General features: G+C 37.4%; 1 protein-coding gene across 1 annotated transcript in view; it reads left to right on the top strand.

Moving 5' to 3' along the window:
• TLL1 (tolloid like 1) overlaps nucleotides 1–19,662 on the top strand; it is a 142,043-nt gene that overhangs the window by 82,615 nt on the left and 39,766 nt on the right. Inside the window, exons 6-9 of the mRNA XM_064449759.1 lie at nucleotides 708–886; nucleotides 2,737–2,842; nucleotides 5,748–5,872; nucleotides 13,016–13,131. Of these exons, the coding sequence (XP_064305829.1) occupies nucleotides 708–886; nucleotides 2,737–2,842; nucleotides 5,748–5,872; nucleotides 13,016–13,131 (526 nt within the window). The remainder of the gene's footprint in view (nucleotides 1–707; nucleotides 887–2,736; nucleotides 2,843–5,747; nucleotides 5,873–13,015; nucleotides 13,132–19,662) is intronic.

Genomic DNA, 19,662 nt, shown 5'->3' with positions numbered 1-19,662 from the left:
TATCATCCATATCCAGAGAAACAAAAAATGAGAGATTGCACAGTGGCATCACAGGATTCCACATCTAATGCAGGATATCTTCCTTCTGTATTTTCAACTGCATTCTAACTGAATCTTTTAAAGGGCTACTATTTCACTTGTATCATTTCTGCACCCTTTATAGATGGAACTAAAGAAGCAGGGTGACTTTTCAGATCAAAATAAAGCAAACTTAGCAGAACTGTGTGACCAAGAGTCCGGTGAGTGCTATCAAGACACACAGCAGGAGTATGGCACGGAAGAAACCTTGCTTTTACTTAATCTTTCCACTTCCCTCTGCATGCCTTTTGTGTGCCCAGGCAAGAAAGCAGTGATACGCATGGGTGAGATGGTACTTTCAGTCAACTTTATTGATTCTTTGGGTGAAAAGAAGTTCCTGTGTCATTCTGAGATACAGGGCCACAAGTGACAATTCTGTTGGTCACAGCTTAGCATCTTTTAACTTGACCTTGAATCCAAAAAACCCAAACCCATACATGTGTCCTTTATTAGGTATTCTGAATAAGGTGTTCTTGCACTAGAGCTAGAGTTTGTGAGACTGCAGAAATTGCATAATGTAGTGTTCTAATGATTTTTTAATATATATTTCCATATTTTAACTGAATTTCCTATATGGTTTATAGAGATATGCATGAAAACTTTCATCTGTGTTTGTGTTTTAATTACAGGTGCTGTTCTTATGTGGGTCGAAGGGGAAATGGTCCGCAGGCTATATCTATTGGCAAGAACTGTGATAAATTTGGTATAGTTGTCCATGAGTTGGGTCATGTGATAGGTTTTTGGCATGAGCATACACGACCAGACCGTGATGACCACGTCACCATCATTAGAGAAAACATCCAGCCTGGTGAGATATTCTGATAGTTTGGTTTTGGGTTTTTTGGTTTGGTTTGGTTTGGTTTTTTTGGGGGTGGGAAGTCTGTCTATTTGTGCTGTTTTCTTCGTCTAATTAACTCTCTTAAAACTGGTTGTAGGATAGCAGAAATGAACTGAATAACAGGAATGAGCATTTATGCCGGCTATTCCTCTTAGCTAGACTGATCTCAAGCTGATGTACAAATGAAATATTGCAACTAAAATATAATCTTTTCTAAAGATCTGGCCAAGTAGCAAGCCATTAAATAATATTGGCTTAAAGGAAAGAAATAGTAATCATGCTCAAAAACTTTGAAGGACGCTATTTCTCTTAAAGCCTTTAAAAGTCATGTTTCTGTGCTTGAGAAAGGGCTTTTCTTTTGTATTCTTTACTGAATGATAAGTAGAAACACATTAATAGCTTTTTAACTGCCCAAGAGGTTTAGACCTGGAAGGTGAGCTAAGGACTTTGAATATGTGACAAAAATGGACACTGTTCCCATGGTTCCTAAATTACTTGTTCCCTACAGAGCTTGTGGCTTTAGCCAGTGGTCTTGGCGTTGTTGGGACAAAGCATATGAGGAACCTGAGAACTTTAAATTGTGACTGTCATCTCTTTGCCAGTCTAGCTGTTATGCCCACACTTGTGTTGTGTGGGCAAGATGAAGGGAACTAGACATGTTTCATTTGCAATATTCATAAACGTGCATGGTATTTGTGAAACACTGATTTTGACTTATGGGAATTACCTGCTCAAAAAGGGGTGAAATCAGAAATTGTCCAATTGTAGCTTGGAGTATTATCTGTTCCTATAGAAAATGTTTTAAAACAAAATAGATTTGAGATGCAATAAATCTTTGCCACCTCAACCAGGACTTGGAAAATGACTGGCAGCTAACATACACTCCCACAAGTCTCTGAAGTCCTGAAAGGGCATGTACAGCCTTCCATCTGTTCTCTCGGTGTCACTGACTTGCGTAGATGCGATAAATGCTGTTCCCCCATGCTTTTTCTGTGATGAGGAAAATCAGCTGGGGTGCCATCCTCAGCCTCCTGATCTCTCTCTCAGTTTCTGGCTCTTCAGTTTCTGGCTGAAACAACTTGTGGTGTGGCATGAGCTTGAGGATCACTAAATGGGATCAGGAAGTCATGACCACCAAGACATTTGGGTTTTATTATATTATGCAGATTATGTTGATTAATAATGTTAATGCCACTGCAGTTTTTTTGCAAAACATCAATGGGAATGTGAATTGGAGTGAGGGGTGCTTTGCATCTCCTAAGACACTGATTAGGACAAAGAACTTTTGGTCTGGAATTCTGAACTAGGCATAATTCTTTTGTTCCTCTTCTGCCTTCATTAAGTTGCAACAGCTGGCTCTTGAAAAATATGACTTTGTAGTGTTTGTATTACATGGGGGCTCAGAGAGTAGCCTTTGCTGAAGCAAAGTCTCTTTAGTATCCAGTCTAAGGAGTCTACAGTGAGGAGGGTTCTTCTAGCATCTTTGCCATCAAAATTATTTCTTTCTGGAATTAAGAACCAAGCCAGCAAATTTTATGGATTCTACATGAAGCACAACATAATGTGTGGGGCCTTTAGGTGGGTTAGGTGAATGAGAACAGTCTTTCTAAATGCCAAATATAGGAATTTGATGTGTGTTTCAGAAGACGTCTGCCCTCTTGGTTAATAAAATCACAGAGTTACTCCCAAATGCCTAAGATTTATGAACGTCAGTGAGTGATTAGGTTAGGATCTTGTTTTTCTTTTCCTGTTTGGTTTTTATCTTCACAAAAAAAAAAAAAAAAGATACTAAAGAAGCTCTAATTGTCAATCATTCATAGGTCAGGAATACAACTTCTTGAAGATGGAGCCTGGAGAGGTGAACTCCCTTGGGGAACCATACGACTTTGACAGCATTATGCACTATGCCAGGAACACCTTCTCAAGGTTGGAGTCTCAGGTTATACTTTTTGACTTTTAATTCTATTCCTCTCTCTGAATGCCAAGAACTATGCTTTTTTAAGTGTTCTGAAATTACTTGAAATATTCCTTGCAATATAGTACTCTTACAGCAGTCAAAGTACAGCTTATTTATTTTAAGTCAGAATAATTATATTTTTAAACATGTTTCATTTCTGTTCAGTTTCAAAGCAGCCTTTTGATCTTGCTTCAGTTCTCTAGATTTTAAAACAAGATAATCTGGAAACATCCTTTCATATAATGCTCACTTTCTTTCTGTCTCCACAAAAATTTGAATTTAGAAAAAACAAATGAGTGAAATGGTTAGGAATTTTATGTGTAACATGATCTGTTCTCTTAAAGAGAAATCTCCTTTGATGCATAATGTCTGAGTAACTACGGATTATGCGAGTAGAACACGTTATGGTATTAGGACACCTACCACGCAAGCCACAGCCTTTGCTAAGGACTGTGTTCAACCATTTACAACAGAGGCTGCAATCTCTTCTCTATGGTTTGTACAGATGGCTACTATCATCAAAACCATATAATAAAGAGTTCTGCTGGTTTTGCTCCGGCTTGTTGCAGGCTGATCCATTCCGAACTCCACAGTAACTCATGTAGGGCTCGCTCTGAAACTCTGCACGGATGTGGGGAGCTGTACAATGAGCTGTTCCCATAGGCCAGCCCTACTGTGGAGAATAAGTGAAGTAGTCTCCTGTTACATTTCATACTAAGTCACAGTTCAGCTAATTACTTTCTAGAAATACCAGAGTAATGTAAATTAAAGGAAACCTCAAAAAAGCCCCAACAGAAAATGCTAGTTTGGAAAGTTACGTGCTTAGCTTTGTTTTGTTTTGTCCAATTTGTGCATTTTAAAGCAAAGATACTAGATAATCTGAAACTCTGAAACAAACTGAAGACCACCAGAAGCCTCACAAGCCTTTGCAAATTTCTTAAGCTTGTTCTCCTCAATATAAATGATACTATTAAAACAAAAAAAAAAGATATCCTAGCACAGGATGTATTCAACATACACATAATTCACCTCTGGAAAAGCATGGGAATGAGCCATGTGAGCTAGATATTATTCACATCGCTTTAATCCAGTTACAGATACATTACTTTAAGGAAGAGATTTTAAGAACCTATATAAAACAGAGTAATTTAACAAGCTGGAACCCTCACCCCGCACCGCTTGAGTCCTAGGGCAATGACAACATCAAGATAATTTGATTTGTGGGCCCTGATTTCACCACTTTCCAAGCTGGCAAAAGCTGATAATGCCATGAGTAGGCATGCCCTGCCCTAAGGTACAAGAGGTTGTTACTTCATACTGTTTAAACACAACCAGCAAACCCTTGAGGTCATGTAATTGAGTTGCACTGAGTTATCTTGAAAGCATGAGTTGTGCTTGGGGTGGCACCTTGCCAGCTGTTTGCTGTTAGACTTTACTCACCCGGATAAGTAACAGAAATCACAAAACATCATAAAGTTCTAGTCGCACACAACGATCATGTGTTCATGTTCATGCTGGATTAAAGCTGTTACAGGTTGTTCCCTTAATAAAGTAGTAGAGCATTTAAGGGAGGATTGTTTTCACGTTCTTCAAAATATGAATAGCATCACTTTCGGGTAGTATTAAAATCAGTGGAAAATAAAATTATAGTTTATAGATACAAACACTTTGTTGAAATAATAACGTACTTTATTTCTAGAAATCGCAGAATGCCATAAGTGGTTATTTCACTCTTTAGATTTGGGTAACATCCTGAGATGATTCTTTTTTTGAAAAATTTCTAGTGATGCCGCAAGAAATTTGTCTGGGTAAAGAGAGCAGTTTGTACCTGCAATACTCAAAATGGTTGATTTATTATAATTTAAAAACCAGTCTGTATTTATAAAGAGTATTCCTAACTACAAAGATCCTTACTATTCATCCATTTTTGGACATACATTATGCCTGAAAATACCAGTTTTACTTTTCAATAAAAGCCCTACAAGTGTACAAGAAAGTATAAGAAATTAAAGAGCGAGAGAATACCGAAACATATTTATCTGTTAACTTCCGTTTTATGAGATCTGAGGGGATTTTCAAATTCCATAACATGATAAAAGAAGTTAGTTTTGTACATTACTCTTCTAAAATGTATTTGAGACTACCAAAATATTTTGGATTGTATTTAAAATTTGGGAAATTTGAATAAAACTGCACATTTGGAACAAGTGTGCCTCTCTATTACATCTAGCCATTTAGGGTAAATATTATTAAAATCACATATGGTAAGTTGATATATTTTATTGTAAAGCAAGGAGAGGCTGACAAGTAAGCATTTATGTTTCAAAAACAGCAGCAGCTAGAGTAGAGTTAAATATGTTGTAACACCTGACAGAAGAATGGTTGGCAATTGTGCCTGACTTTACCTGCTCTTACATGCGTAAGTCAGACTTTAAGACTTCCCTTAAAAACTTTGTTAGAAATACGAACTTTGTGATTAAGAATTTTGTGTTAGGGCCTAATTAATGTATTTTTATGTAATTTTATAATTTTTTTTCAATATAGCAAGAGCTTAACAGCAGTGCCTTTTTCCTCTGTAGTCTAATAGTAGTAAGAAATATTTCTCCTGTTGTCTAACAGAAATTTAAAAGCTGATATGTTGATTGATGTACTGAAGGAAACTTTTTTTGATAACTTTGCACGACGTTTGCCAACCTGAGGAATTTTTATGACACATTTTCTGTACTTAAAGTTCTGCATTTTACCCTCTTATTTATGGCAAATGTAAATTCTAGATTTACAAAATAATATTATACATTTATAAATCTCAGATAGTTTTATGACAGAAACCTGATAGGGTTTTTTAGGGTCTATTTTTATTTTTATTTTTTTTAGGGGCATGTTTCTGGATACCATTCTCCCTTCCCGTGATGATAATGGTATACGACCTGCCATTGGCCAGCGTACTCGTCTAAGTAAAGGAGATATTGCACAGGCAAGAAAGCTGTATAGATGTCCAGGTATTGCACCACAAACAAAACCCGCATACTGGCAACTGTTTGACTTGTTCAAGATGAATGATAAATTTTTTGAGTCAGCTGCTCAGTAGTCTGTTTCCATGTTGGCAACTGACGTAGGCAGCTCAAGTATTGAATCATAAAAAAATCTTATAGGTAAGGTCTCTGGAATGCAAAGCAGTTAAGGACAGATAAACTGTGTGAAACAACACTTAGATTTATGACTTTCCAGTGTTTGTTTTCCTTAACTGTTCAATGACTAGGAAAAAAAAAAAAAGATTATGTTTAATATCACTTCTGGTTTGCATATAGACTGGAGTCTGGTTTTATTTGAAATCAAGTAGAGTACAGAAGGAACAAATTACATTATTGCAATCACCTCTGAACACATTGTGTTTTTTGAAAATTTTTACAAATAACAAGCCAGGACAACTAAGTTATAAACTCTTTTATGAATGAACTGGTTAGATCTTATTGCAAACTTTTTACAGTTGCAAGAGTTAGTATTTGAATATCTTCTGCCTAATTCTAGCATCCTATAATTTCAATGCATATTAATGTTTTATCGTAAAATAGTGTTGGGGTAGAATTCCTGTCTATCTCGGAGACATGAGTAGGAAGTCTGGAGTAACCTAGAGTCAACCCTGTGGTTGCTCTCTTGTGCTAGTTCTTGTCTAAGTGCTGGCAAAGTGGTGGAAGTCTCAAAGCAAAAGGTTTTGCTTTCGTTACTCTAGCTATAGCTGAGATAAATTTTAACCTTTGGTGTAAACTGAAGCTGTTCAGAAGTGACATCTGTCAGCCAGAATTTGCCAGCAAGTTCCTTGTGGGAGGCTAGACATACGAGCTCTGTGCCACATAGGTTTTACAGCCCTTCTGCTCTTTATGGGAACTAATATAGTCTCAGTGACTGTTTTAAGTCAGATATATGGCTACTTTTTACCACCTGATCAATAGAGAAGGACTAAAAAGAGGGATCGGGACTGAAGTGATGGAGCTGCTTCAGATTTGTATCAACAGCAGTGGGATCTAGTGATGATCTAGTGAAGGTCTGGGGCATCTGATGTGCATTTGATGTACACTGTACAGCTGAAATAAGCTTTTCCTTTGTGCTGTACACTGAGTCATAATCTTCTATATACTGAGAAAGTGCACAGTGCTTCTGGGCCTATCAGAGGAGAAACCACTTTAAGAATATCTTTTTTTTTTTTTAAGAATTGTTCCTTTTGGAATACGTTTTATTCTTTCCTTTCAGTACAGCAAGTACTTGAATTGAATACAAGCATTCTTCTTGGCAGTATTATTCCTACAGAATTTCATAAACACAGAATATGTATATGTTTTGATAAAAGACAAATTTTGGAGACGAAAATAGTCTCCAAGAATCAAAACCACTGTGAAAGTAGCTTATCATCTTATCATCACATTGACTTAAGAAAGAAAAAAAAAAACCCAACCAAGTTACAACCTAGGCTGTGTAGTGTGTATATAATACACTAACATGCTCTTTCAGTCAGCTGAAAAAGATGTGATGTTCTTTTTGATCTCATGTTCAAATAGTTGTTCAGAGAAAATGTCTGTTTCATATAATCCATGAAAATGTGTAATGATAAGTTATAATTTCTTTCAATGTCTTGAAAGCCTTGTTGAAAGTTAGTTTCACAGTATTGTAAAACCATGGTTGTTCACCAGTAGTTCGCACTGTAAAAGTAAGTTACTTTTTGAAGCACTGGTGAACACACTTTGGAGGGATAATAAAAATGAATGGTGGTTGCAGCATCATGCTCCTTTTCTGGCGCTTTGCTTCAGCAAACTTTGGGATAAAAAAACATTGGTTTTCTAGCCTTACTTAGATAAAACAGTCCATAAAAGAAAATGAGTTTTAAGAGAGAGGAAAAGGCAGAAGGCTTTGCTACAAATTTTAAATAACATACTATTTAACATACTAGGGTTTTTTTTAGTTAATGTTTTTAATAGGAGCTGCATAACTGAATAACACAACACAAACATAAACATCCAAAAAAGAAAGCAGCTCTTTGAAAGTTTCATGGTACTTGTGACACAACAAATTTGTCAGCAAACAGTGAGACTGAAAATTCAGGCCTTAAGCTTTTGGTTTTATGAAAAAAAATCATGTGATCATTGTAGTATATAGCAATAAAATCCCTGACTGTTGTTTTTGGAGGTGTGCTGTATTTCGTATTTCAGACAAAAGATGTTAATCATGATGTCTGCTTACGATAAAACAGCAGTGAATATTTCAAACGTTAACAACATCTGCATTTTTTCATGTGTTCTTTTGTGTTGCCTTAAATGTAATACAATGAAAATACAGAAAACAGTAACTTAGATAAATCAGTATTTTCCAGAGATATACACTTCTTTGATAAAGGATTTTGCGGTATTGTCCATGTTTTGTTTGGAGTTCTAGTTATTCCTGCAAGCAGCTTCTGGTCCAAGAAGCTTTCTGCATTTTCTGGGGCTTGTGAACATGAAGTTGAGCTCAGGGCTGCTGGAGAATACAGCTGATCCTCACAGCAGTGAGGCAGCTGAGCCTTCCGGGTTGTTTTAGCTAGTCAGGATATTCAGGGTCATTATTCAGGAAAGGGCTTAGTGACTGAGAAACAGTTTTGAGCTTTGTGAAGCCAAGGCATGAGATTTGATAACCTGCCTTTCACAAGCACAGTAAGTGCCAGGACTCAACAGCCTAACAACAGCAATTTTGGTTTGTTTTTAATTTTTTCTTAGGGTTTTTGTCAAACTGCAGATAGGGATCTCTTACATTTTAATACTGAGTTACATTATTACACAATAGAATAGTAAGGAGAAAGTAAGCAACTAAGTTGAGGGTCCTTCCTCTGCCAATTTTATTTTGAACTTTGAGTATCTTGGCATTTGAGAACAGGTCTTGAACTTCAAGCCTGGATGCATTACAATGGTTTTCAGACTGTCTAGCAGGGTAATAGAATATGTTTTCTTCTGGTGTAGCTACTAAAATTTCAACACAGGTCTACCTTTATGGTTCTATATAGAAATTCTAGTTGATTTAAAATGTATATGTAGTTTTGTTTTGCCCCTATATGTTTAGGAGCGAAAGAATAAGAAAGGGAATTTATGGAGAAAGATACTGTTAGGCAGAAAGAGAGGACAAGAAATCAGTGGGTAGAGTGGGACTGAATAATGGATGAGAAAGGAGGCTCAGACCAGCAGGAGAAGGCTGTTCAGAGGAGGAGAAGGTGGATAGAAGAAGTTCAGCAAATTTACAAATTACCAGGGCCTGCGACAGTATGTGTGGAAGAGAGCAGATAAAGAATACTTAGCCTGACTCTTTTTTATGCTATTCTCACTGTTCCTCAGGCTTAACTTGCTCCCATCTCTATTAGATTAGAAAAGTGTTCACCTTCAGAAGTCAGCCTTTTTTCACTATGTAAGGAGGATTAAGGTTTTTAGATTAAGACCATTTCCCTACAACTATAAAGGGGAATCAAGTCAACATTAAGACTCTGAGTTGTATTAAACTGATTTAAGTTTTTGTTTTAACAAATACATTATCAGCACCAGATATTTTTACGATGCTGTGGCAGCTGTGTGTGCCATATATGTATAAGTAAAAAGTATTAAATATCTTAATTCTCTTTGGAAAAGGGTGGAAAAGGGTAAGCTTAAATTAGCTGTATAGGCAGTCTGTATTTGCTAGTGCTATGGACAAAGGAATGAAAGTTGTTTCCCTAAGTGTCTTGGAGGATCTGGGCTTCGTCATTTGCAGATTTCACTATAATCCTGAATGGAACTTGGCCATGTGCATAGGCCAGCCCAGAGAGGTGTTACACACAGACTGTGTAATGAAACCCCGCCAGAGTTCACTGGTGGAAATTGCTTTGTATAAGCATATAATCTACTTGCACCTATTGCTAATCTTTACAAGGAGAAGCAAAAATATTTTCCCTTTCCTTATGACTGAAAGGCTTATCAAAATTGTAACCTCCTCAAGCTGTAAAACAGGTGGGAGATTGTTTTTTTTCTTGGAGTGTGTGTGGGGAGAGCTAAAGTGACATTTCTGCAAGTGGTCTAGCGTAGTAAAGTTGATATAAAGGATGATATTTGGGGTGGGGCAAGAAGCATCAGAGAAAACATTGTCAATGTTAATTAAGAATGGAATAAAAATGTACAAATGTTTTCTAAAGCAGAGGTGTATAAGAGTGAAGTTTTAATTAATTTCTTCTGACATAAAATATACTAAGATTAGTTCTTAGAAAATTTAAGCAAGTGGCCCTTACCACTTATTTTCCTTCTACATTTCTTTCCCAAAGTGGACTCCATTACTAACACACCGTCACATGGTAAAATGTTTATAATATGCCATTTTATAAGCCTAATCACAAGTACTGTAGTTGCTACAGTCCAATTACAGAGAAAACCTTTACATTCTCTAGTGATAGAATTTTAACCGTTTCAGTTACCAATGACCCATTGCAGAGGAATGTGCTTTTAAACAAGAAATGCCCAAAGATCACCCTGTCTACAGTGGCTCTGAAAACCAGCCTGGAACTCTGATCCCATAGATGATTATTTCAACTATTGATTGCTATAAACTGTTCTTTTCATAGTTCCCTTGAGTAACCAGGAATTTTAAATTAAATGGTAAATATGGAGAATAAAGCCCAAACATATTTCACAAATCCTAATTGTGTTAATCCTTAGTAGAAGTTATCCAGTTACATTTTTTATTACGCTTCCCTTAAATTCACAGATAATTATGACGATTTTGATTTGACAGAGAGCTCCCAGGCATTTAATACGGGTATAAGTTAAATTGTTGTATTAACTAGCTGTAGTTCCTAGAAAAAGGACATGTTCCACAGCACCTCTTTCAGCTTATAATCCATAGTTTTAAAGCTATATAAACTTCTGTATACGGAGCATGGAGTGTTACTAACATTCTGGAGAAATAATTCTGCACTCTGTATAAGAGAGAAAAATTCTGAAATGTTTTCAAAAATGTAAAGTTGTTATGCTTAATTCAGTGATGTGTTTAATAACAAGGTAATATAGGGATTTTAATAGAGTAAGGGGTAGTTACACCAAGGTCTTCCTCCTCTCCTCTTACTATTTGCAGGGCTGCATTTGAACTGATATCTTGTATGTTCCACATACTTGATAGCATTTTGTTTGCTTACATACTTCATATTATGTAGGTGTGTGCATTGCATGACTTCACAATCAATATTTGTGAGTCGAAGTTGCAGTTAATTGAAAAAAATGCCATGTGAGCAGAAAAGATTGGACGAACAGTATTCCCCATCTCTCATCATGTCATCTACTCGAGGCTTGCTTAGTAAGTGTAGCGTTGGTGGAATAGTTAGAGCAAACAGAAGATGTACTCAAGCTTGAAATATGGTTGTATGCCTTGTGAGAGTACACTGATGCTGTGTTGTCTCAATAAAGCCATGCGTGGGGGAGTAACAAGAGGGGGGAGTAACAAGAGAGGGCTCTAAAAACGATGAGCAGAATGCTTGGATCCTCACGGATCTCCTCAGTCATGCGTGCATTTGCTGCGCAGGGTACCTCCACTTTGGGCTCTGCTTTCCTCCATCCCTGTACAAGACTACAGTTTTACTCTTGGCCTTCTGTGAAGTGCTTTACGTATGCATTGTACGCTATGATACAGCTCACTAGCGCTGGGGGAACCCAGTATAGTAGCCTGCAATTTGTTTAAGTTTGCATTCATCGCAGTCTTAAAAATAAATTGTGGTTAATTATGGATATAGCCTTTTCACTGAAAAGGCTTGCTACAGAAATAATGATTTAGCACTGAATACTTTTTTTGCCTGTGCCATTTGCTGTGGCTGCCTGCAATTTTTTAGAGATAAACCCCCTTTTTTTCAAATGAGGGGAGGAAAATAATTTTTTTTTTCTGTTTCATTCCTAAAGAACACAGTGATGGTGACTTTAGCCATTAAATTTTTTGCGGGCTGCACCAATCTTTCTTTTCTCTAGTAATCAAAATAACCATTTCAATGTCAGAGAGCATATTTAATGCCTTGAATGTAGCTTATGCCTGATATTACAGTGTAGTTGTCAGATTACATCTTAGATGCATTTTAACAAGACAGCCTTTACAGCTGTGTTGTCTGTCTTTGTCATAAACAATCTCTTTCTTTGTCCCCTTTTATTTAAAGATTTTCCAGATCATTTATAATTCATTGAGATTTTGATGATACAGTAGTTCACCTGCTGGCAGTGGTAGCACTGTAATTTGAAAACACTGCAGATCTGATTACTCTGTCAGTCATGGGATAATATTCTCAAATTCACATCTCTCATATCACACCTGCAAAATTGGTGGGTGAAACAACTTGATTAAGGTCAAAAAAGATGACTGACTGAGGTGTGACACCCTACCAGAATCAGTTTTAGTGGTGGAGAATGGCAGGAGCTTCCAATGCTATATTTTAGAGTGAAGAGGAATTATTAACCAGTCTGCCAGCAGCTAGCAGCATGATTGACAGCTGAGATATGGGTGCTAAAAACTTCAATAATAAAGAATATAAAAGCCTTTGGTATTTTAGGACTTTACATTTGTTTTATTTTATTACTTATATCTCTACAAATCACTGTTGCAAGAGATTTTGTTGCATGTAGGATTTAGTTTTCTATACCAATACAAACGAGTGACTTTAGGTCAGATCAGTCTCTCATTTGGGCACAGTACTAAATTAAATGAAACCACTGTTGAAATTCCAGTGTGGTGCCAATCATACCATGCCAGCTTTTGTTGTACTTTTGTTTTAGGTCTTAAAGGATGTCTCTAAGGGTGTGGCTAATTTTTTTTCACCAAAGTTAAGTTATATATATAATTTTGTGGTTGATTGACAGCAATGACATTTTTAAGACTCCTGTAATTTTGGTTATGTCAGCAGACAGCACACAAGTGAAATAGTTCATGGAATAAAAACATCCTGTGTGAAATGGAATAAATGTCAGACTGGCTTAAAATAATTGTTTTGAATAAATCATAAAATAACTAGTCTGTTTTCCATTCTGCATCTGCAGTGAGTTAAATGTATTCTGAGTAGATATTGGAAAGATGCATTTTTCTCTGTTAGGTGCATTCAATTTTATATTTTTACTATATTTTGTTTCTTTCAGCCTGTGGAGAAACACTACAGGAATCTACAGGCAACTTTTCTTCTCCAGGATTTCCAAACGGTTATCCTTCCTACACACACTGCATATGGAGAATCTCTGTGACCCCAGGGGAGAAGGTATTTTAACATTCCCTCAGCTAAGCACAGGCACTATTTTCAAAATAAAATGTTGCCTCTTTTGAGCTTTTCATTTAAGTTTAAAGCTTGCATAATAATTGAAAACAATGGTATGCCATAAAGAATGAGACTATGAACTATGTGCTACTGACTTGACTTTGGTCTGCGGCATTAGGACCACATCATCTATTTAGTGGCTGTCCATGTGAAACGAAGGCGTGACTTCAATCTGCTACATGTTTGCATCATAAAATGCCTTCAAAACTGGCTTCCAAATCAGTTCAATATAAAGGTGGTATAAAAGTGGTTCAGTGTAAAGGTGGAAGAGGTGGTTCAGGCTCCTGAATGGTCTCTTCTCCGGCATGGGCTTGGGTGAGCTTCCGAGCTGTGTGTTTCTGAAGTGAAACAGTAATAACATGGGGTAAAGAAAGTGTCATTGTAGGTGTTCCCTGGTATCGGTTCTAGTGCATATAGTTCTACTTTCTGGGCATCAATTTTAGGGGGAAAAGGGGGGAAAAAAATTGGCTTGGTGAGAGCAGTTTGGGGAGAGAAGTGCGCCATCCTAGTGAAAGCAAAACCTGTTCTTCTTGTGCACACTTTCAAAATATGCTAGTTGAATCTTGTTTTAAGTTATTGGCTCAAATATTAGACTACCTCAAAATAAATAAGGGTAGAGGGAACAATGGGAAGTTTCACCTGAGACAAAATATACAGAAAAAAAAGAAGTTTCTTTACAAGAAACAGTGACTGATATTAAGCAGTCAAATATGGCCTAAAGACCGAAATGTAGAACCTAGGACCAGCCTCAGTACTGGAGAGTCCAAAGAGGAAAACCCAACATTTGCCCCCAGATATTTCAGTCAGTTTTGTCTATGGTCTCCCGCTCCATATTGGACATAATTTTCTCCTGATTGGATTACTTTATTGTGTCTTTCTTTCAGGTCAGGGTCCTGGTAGACACCAAGAATATATGTTCTTGATGTGCTAATAGATTCTAAGGAGCTGTAAGAGCATTTGCCACTGTGGGGGATGAAAGCAAAGTAATTTGGAAAGTGTTCGCCCTCCTCTGGGCAAGAGCCAGAGACAGGAGGAAAAACAAACACTGTTTTTGTGCTGGGAGGGAGTGGGTGGCGCTGCAGGTTGGCAGGGAAAACCAAATGAAAACAGATGAATAAGAGGAGGTTTGCTCAAAAGATGCAAATGAGTCTAGATAGGTAACTTTATGTCCCCACTATTTGTGTTGCTTCTTAGACGCTGCTGTGAAAACAACAAAAATGGCTTAGATTTCTATTCCACGGTTAAAATTAAAAAATTGTAGTGTTCATCTACAATTACTATTGGCTTTTGAAAACAATATTGATATTAGAGTTAGAAAATGGTTATGGTTAAGTGTTCATAGCATACTCCAACTGTGTGTAAGCATGTCTGTGGATGTTAGTGTAATTGTGATATATTTGTAACACCATTATATCTTGAGATTGTAACCACTGGAGCTGTATTATACCGTACAAAAGCTTTAGGGGGACAGTTCCTGTCTTGAAGTTACCAGTGTAAGGCTGGCTCCCTTTCTATCTGCCCCCTGCCGCAAATGCGGAAAAAGACTAACCAGAATTTTCTAATTGAAATTTGACATGACAAGTCATGTCTGTAGGGCACTGTTCTGACTTCTAGTCATAGTCATAGTCTCCGTATAGTTCAGGAAGAACAAAGTAAATTATATTTGTGCTAATGTCAAAAGTCTGTTTTGTTAATGCTCTTCTCATAGGATATTGTCTGTCTAGAGGTAAAGGAGCCTATTTGCAACAAGTACTTGATGTGAATACCAGATAGCAGAATTGAGGTCTAAGTCTCGACTAATGCATATATCACGGCACCTTGGACACACATTATGTTTGATCCCAAGTTTTCTCAGGAAAAAATGATAACATATTAAAATTATGAAGGGAAAATAAATATATATTTTTTTGTCCTTTGTTTGCTGCTTTGACCCTGATCTCAGGAATGTTTTGTGGAGGTTACAGTGTGTGTAAGTACATCACAACATGTTCTGAAACATCAGTTAGCACTTTAGTCACCTAAAAATAAATCAAAAAACATCAGTCCAGATTGTCTAGCTCTTGTCGCTTATGTATTAAGATTTAATATTGTGCTGTTTGAGCATGGTTTAGAGGACATCTAGCCGTGCTGCTTTCTGCAAGTGCAGACATTTCCAGTCTTTGATGGAAGGAAATTCATTGAAGGATGGGACTGCAGTGATACACACTAGTTGCAGCATCCCTTTTATTGGTAGGCATAATAAATTACCAGCCCAACATAAAATGTGTGCATCCCTATTACTAAAACAAGGCAGTTCATTTACCTTTTACTTTCCTTCAAGATTTAAGTCTATATGGTAAACAGCTGTACACAGTATATCTATACACAGAAAAATCTCTGGGGAAGGATAGTGTTAGTAATACTGTATGCCCTCTGCCAGGGCAAATCCTGCCTTCTGGTGTGTAGAAACTTTGTTGGCCTAGGGAGTTGCAACTGTGCCAGTGTGTGGGGTTTTTTTTTTTATCTGCCTTTTTGAATACGTTACATTATTTTCCAATTTTCCATAATGTTTTACATTAATGATAAAACAGGACATATAAATCCTTCATTGATACAGGAAAAAAAAGTTACCTGTAGAAAACTTAGATAGTACTACCTGGTGTTTGCTATATATTTTGTTCTTTCTTATCCTAGGCAGTAGGAGGTGTGATATATTATCTCTGAAGCTGCAGTATCACAATTGAATCTGCTGTTTAATCAATAGCTCCTTTACTGTGCTGACAAATACCCCTTGATTGTTTTTCCTATGAAGACTTTTAGCCATCCTGTCACCTTGAACAAGCTCTGCCTTGTCTGTAGCTCTATTTAATACTTTGCAGAATTGCATATCAGAATCTTAAATTTATTTATACTTGTTTGGTTCCCGACCAGAAATCGTGCTGTGACAGATTGGGGGTTCTGCCTATGTACAGCTAATGAATTCTGGTTAATCTTAAGGAATTGCTGTATCATCAAATACCTTGGCATGTCAGAGTGAGAAAAGGCTGTGAAGGTTATTTCATATAGTTTCAAAGGTGGGGGCGTTGAGGAGGATCATTAAACTTTAATGGTTTCCATTTAGATACCAGCACTTTGAGACAATGACATGATCACACCTAAGTAAAACCATCCTTTCCCTGACTTTATCCTGTCAATGAAGGTTTGGGAAAAGGCAAATTTCCAAGCAGAAAACAGAGAAATCTGATGCTTCAGCTGTGTCACGGAAAACAGAAAAATTGTGGCTAGGCTGGTGAGAGACCTCCAGGCTTTACACAGCTGAGCCAATGGAGGAGGTATAGGATGTGGATTCCATAACTTGCTTCCAACAGAGCCAGCTGGGTTAGCTTAAGCAGCTGTGGAAGGTAGCTTGACCTTAACCCAGCTGTCTGCATCTCATCTGGGTAGAGAAAAGGGCCTGCACAGTTGGGGTGAGGTGGGCATGGGTGGAAAAGTATAAAGGCTGCTGAGGGAAGTAGGGTTTTCAAGTAGTACAGCTAGATAAAAGCAGAGATACCTACCTATGGTCTGAGAAACTCAGGAAAAAATGAAGGTAACAGCTTAGAAGGAATCTGAACTGCAAAGTGGATGAGCTGAAGAGAACAAAAAATTTGTAGCTGGTGAGGCCCCCTTATTTGAAGGACAAGTTGAAGAAGAAACAGTCTGTAAAGGACACAGAATTGCTGTGTGAATGAGCGAATATACAGGAGCTCTCTGCCATCCTCAGAGGTAGATTCAAATAGCACTTGGAGATGTAATAAACTGAAGCAGAGGAAGGCATATGAATTATTGTACTTTTAGCCAGATCTGCATATTTCACATGGAGAATAACATGGTAAATAGGTGGTTTTGGAATTCTGATAATATTTGTGTATTTATTTCTTCATGCATGTCCCTAAAGGAGTGCCTGAATAGTAAAGGCAAAATGCCCTGTGGGTTAGACATTTGGGAAAGGGTGCGTGTAAGCTAGAAGGAGTCAGAAGTGTAGAAGTAGGTAAAAGCAAAGAGGTGAGTTGTGAGGTTCCCTTTCTGGGAAGGAATGGCACGGGAATTCTGCATCCAGGAAGTAAGACAGGGAAGTGGAAACAGGAGGTGCTGCAGTCAGACTAAAAGGCACGTGAGAGCATGTGGATGGACACAACCACGGTAACCTAGTGAATGCCAGCTGAGTGGATCAACTAATGCTTAGATAAACTTAACTAAGTTTAGATAAACAGTGCAATAGTCTGGAAACTGAGTAGTGTGGCATTGAAGGATTTATATAAATTTTCTCAGTAACACTGGGAAGAAAACATTCTTCCTATTTGGCAAAATTAAACAAAAAAAAATAATCATTCTCCTGGTGAAAAACTGGCAAGGGGAAAATGAGAGCCATCTGAAGAGAGATAGAGCTCAATAGTTGCATTGAATATAGATGTTGTTAGGTAGAAACCCAGACTGTAGTGCTTGATCTGCTGAGAGTGCATCCAGAGTGTGTGCTGTGCTTACCTGAATCGTTCCAATTCTCCCTCTGCTGTTGAAATTTGTTCTACTTCACCTGACTAACCACACTCCAAATGGGAAAGGAGTCTTTAAGTCTAGGTCGCAGAACTTGCAGAGATATAGGAGATCTAGAATCAAATCTTGGATGTCTCGAAGTTGGAAGTTGTAATCCTTGGAGTTCAACAGCTGACTGGAGGATTTGCTTACTGGCTTTCACAAAAAAACCCAAAACCCTCCCAAAAGACAAGCAACACTCCCTTCTTTCCCTGCCACTCAATTCCGTACCTGTTCTAGCTTTAAAAGCACTGATTTGATGTTTTTTCTATATAAAAGCTCTTTATTGTTCTAATCACTGAATGATTAAATGGGTGAGCATTTAATTATAATTTTAAATTCCATGCATATGAACACATCCCCTATCTACATAATGCAAGATATTAATTGAAACTGTTTCTTTCATTAGGACTTAATTTGCTTTGTTTTTCAAAGTCCAAGAAAAGGGTATCTACATTGAAAAATAGAATATTTATTACGGTAAACCTTTCAGTATAAGGAACATGTTTTCCTTAAATATATTCATTTCTACTGTAATTGCTATTGCAACAGAGAGAAGGGAATGCACAGCAATCGCATCTGACTTCAAATCAGTCCATTTTCGTCTCTGAGCTCAGGAAGGAAGCCTACAATATAATTTGATGACTATTCATTGTTATAGGTCTTTATGATTCAGAGTGCTGATGGCAGCCTGGACATGAGTTACTATTATGTAAATGTATTTCCAAAGTATCAAACTAACACTGAAGAAGACATTCTTTGCATGTAGATCTGTGACCAAATGATTGTGTCCCTTTGTGTCTCTAAAATGACAGAAGGAAGGGGCCAAAAGGGAGGCGGCAGGCTATATTTGTTGCATCTGCTACACTGAAAACGTAGCCAAGCTGCTTGCAGGATGTTCCCATGGAGAGCACGGTGCTAGAGGCAGAGTGCTGTTTAAGCAACCCTTTTACAGATTTTGTGGATGTGGTAGCAGCTTGTGGATTTAAATGTTTGGCTAAACTCAACCATCAGAACAGGTATTCATTTATTCAGTGCTGTCCTGATGGTTCTTGGCATACTTTGTGTCCCATACCTTCATCCCACAAGGCTGTGGCTGCCAGCATAATGTGCCTCACTGTACAGGACTTCTGGCTGTTGGGTTTTATGTGTAGCCTTACAGATGTTTTCTATTTCCCATGGCATCATGGTAGTAAAGGCAAAAGCTGAATAGAATCACATGTGAGCTTGGTCTTCCACCCAAACAGTCAGTAGTGTCAGCAATAGGGAATAGGGGAAGATACAGCTTTTAAGATTAAGTGAGAAAGTTTCACATTCTCCATTGAAGGAAGGAAAAAAAAAAAGCTTTTTGAATGCAATTGCTCATATGGATATACTTAGTTATTTCTTGTGGAAAGTAAGTGAAAGCAAAAGACCTGCTAACCTAATGTTAAAGACACATAGCATTTTGCTAGGAAAGTTTGTCTCCATTTTGTATTGTTTGGAGAAGAGTCTTACCATGACTCTTTACCACCTATACATTCAAACCACTGAGCTTTTTGTTGTCTTTAAATGAGCTTCCTCCAATAGCTAATAGTTTTTATCTTAAAATTAAACTGGCTGAAAAGGTTCTGCCTTTCTGGTTTAAAATTGTACTATGTTGTGGTTGGAGAGACACAAGGTGCCTTCAGAGGAGATGGAAGTAAGCCATCCTGTCTGACTGTCTGGGCCCATTGTTCCAGTTATGGTGTTGTATTTCCTCTTTGTAGCTGGACTAAGGGTAAAATCCTCTCCTTTCAACTGACACAGTTGCTTCATAGGCTGCTATGGAGATATAGTTTTGCAGTGTGAGATATTTGCTACTGTGCAGCAATTAATGTTAGCTCTACAATAGCAGGTTTTGACACTGAGTTCCTAGGATCAAAGCTAAAAATAAAACCACTT

This window comes from Phalacrocorax carbo, chromosome 4 (genome assembly GCF_963921805.1).
Source record: "Phalacrocorax carbo chromosome 4, bPhaCar2.1, whole genome shotgun sequence".
In the NCBI taxonomy this organism is placed as follows: Eukaryota; Metazoa; Chordata; class Aves; order Suliformes; family Phalacrocoracidae; genus Phalacrocorax; species Phalacrocorax carbo.
Note: the sequence above shows the minus strand (reverse complement) of the source record. Positions and strands in the feature narration are given on the sequence as shown.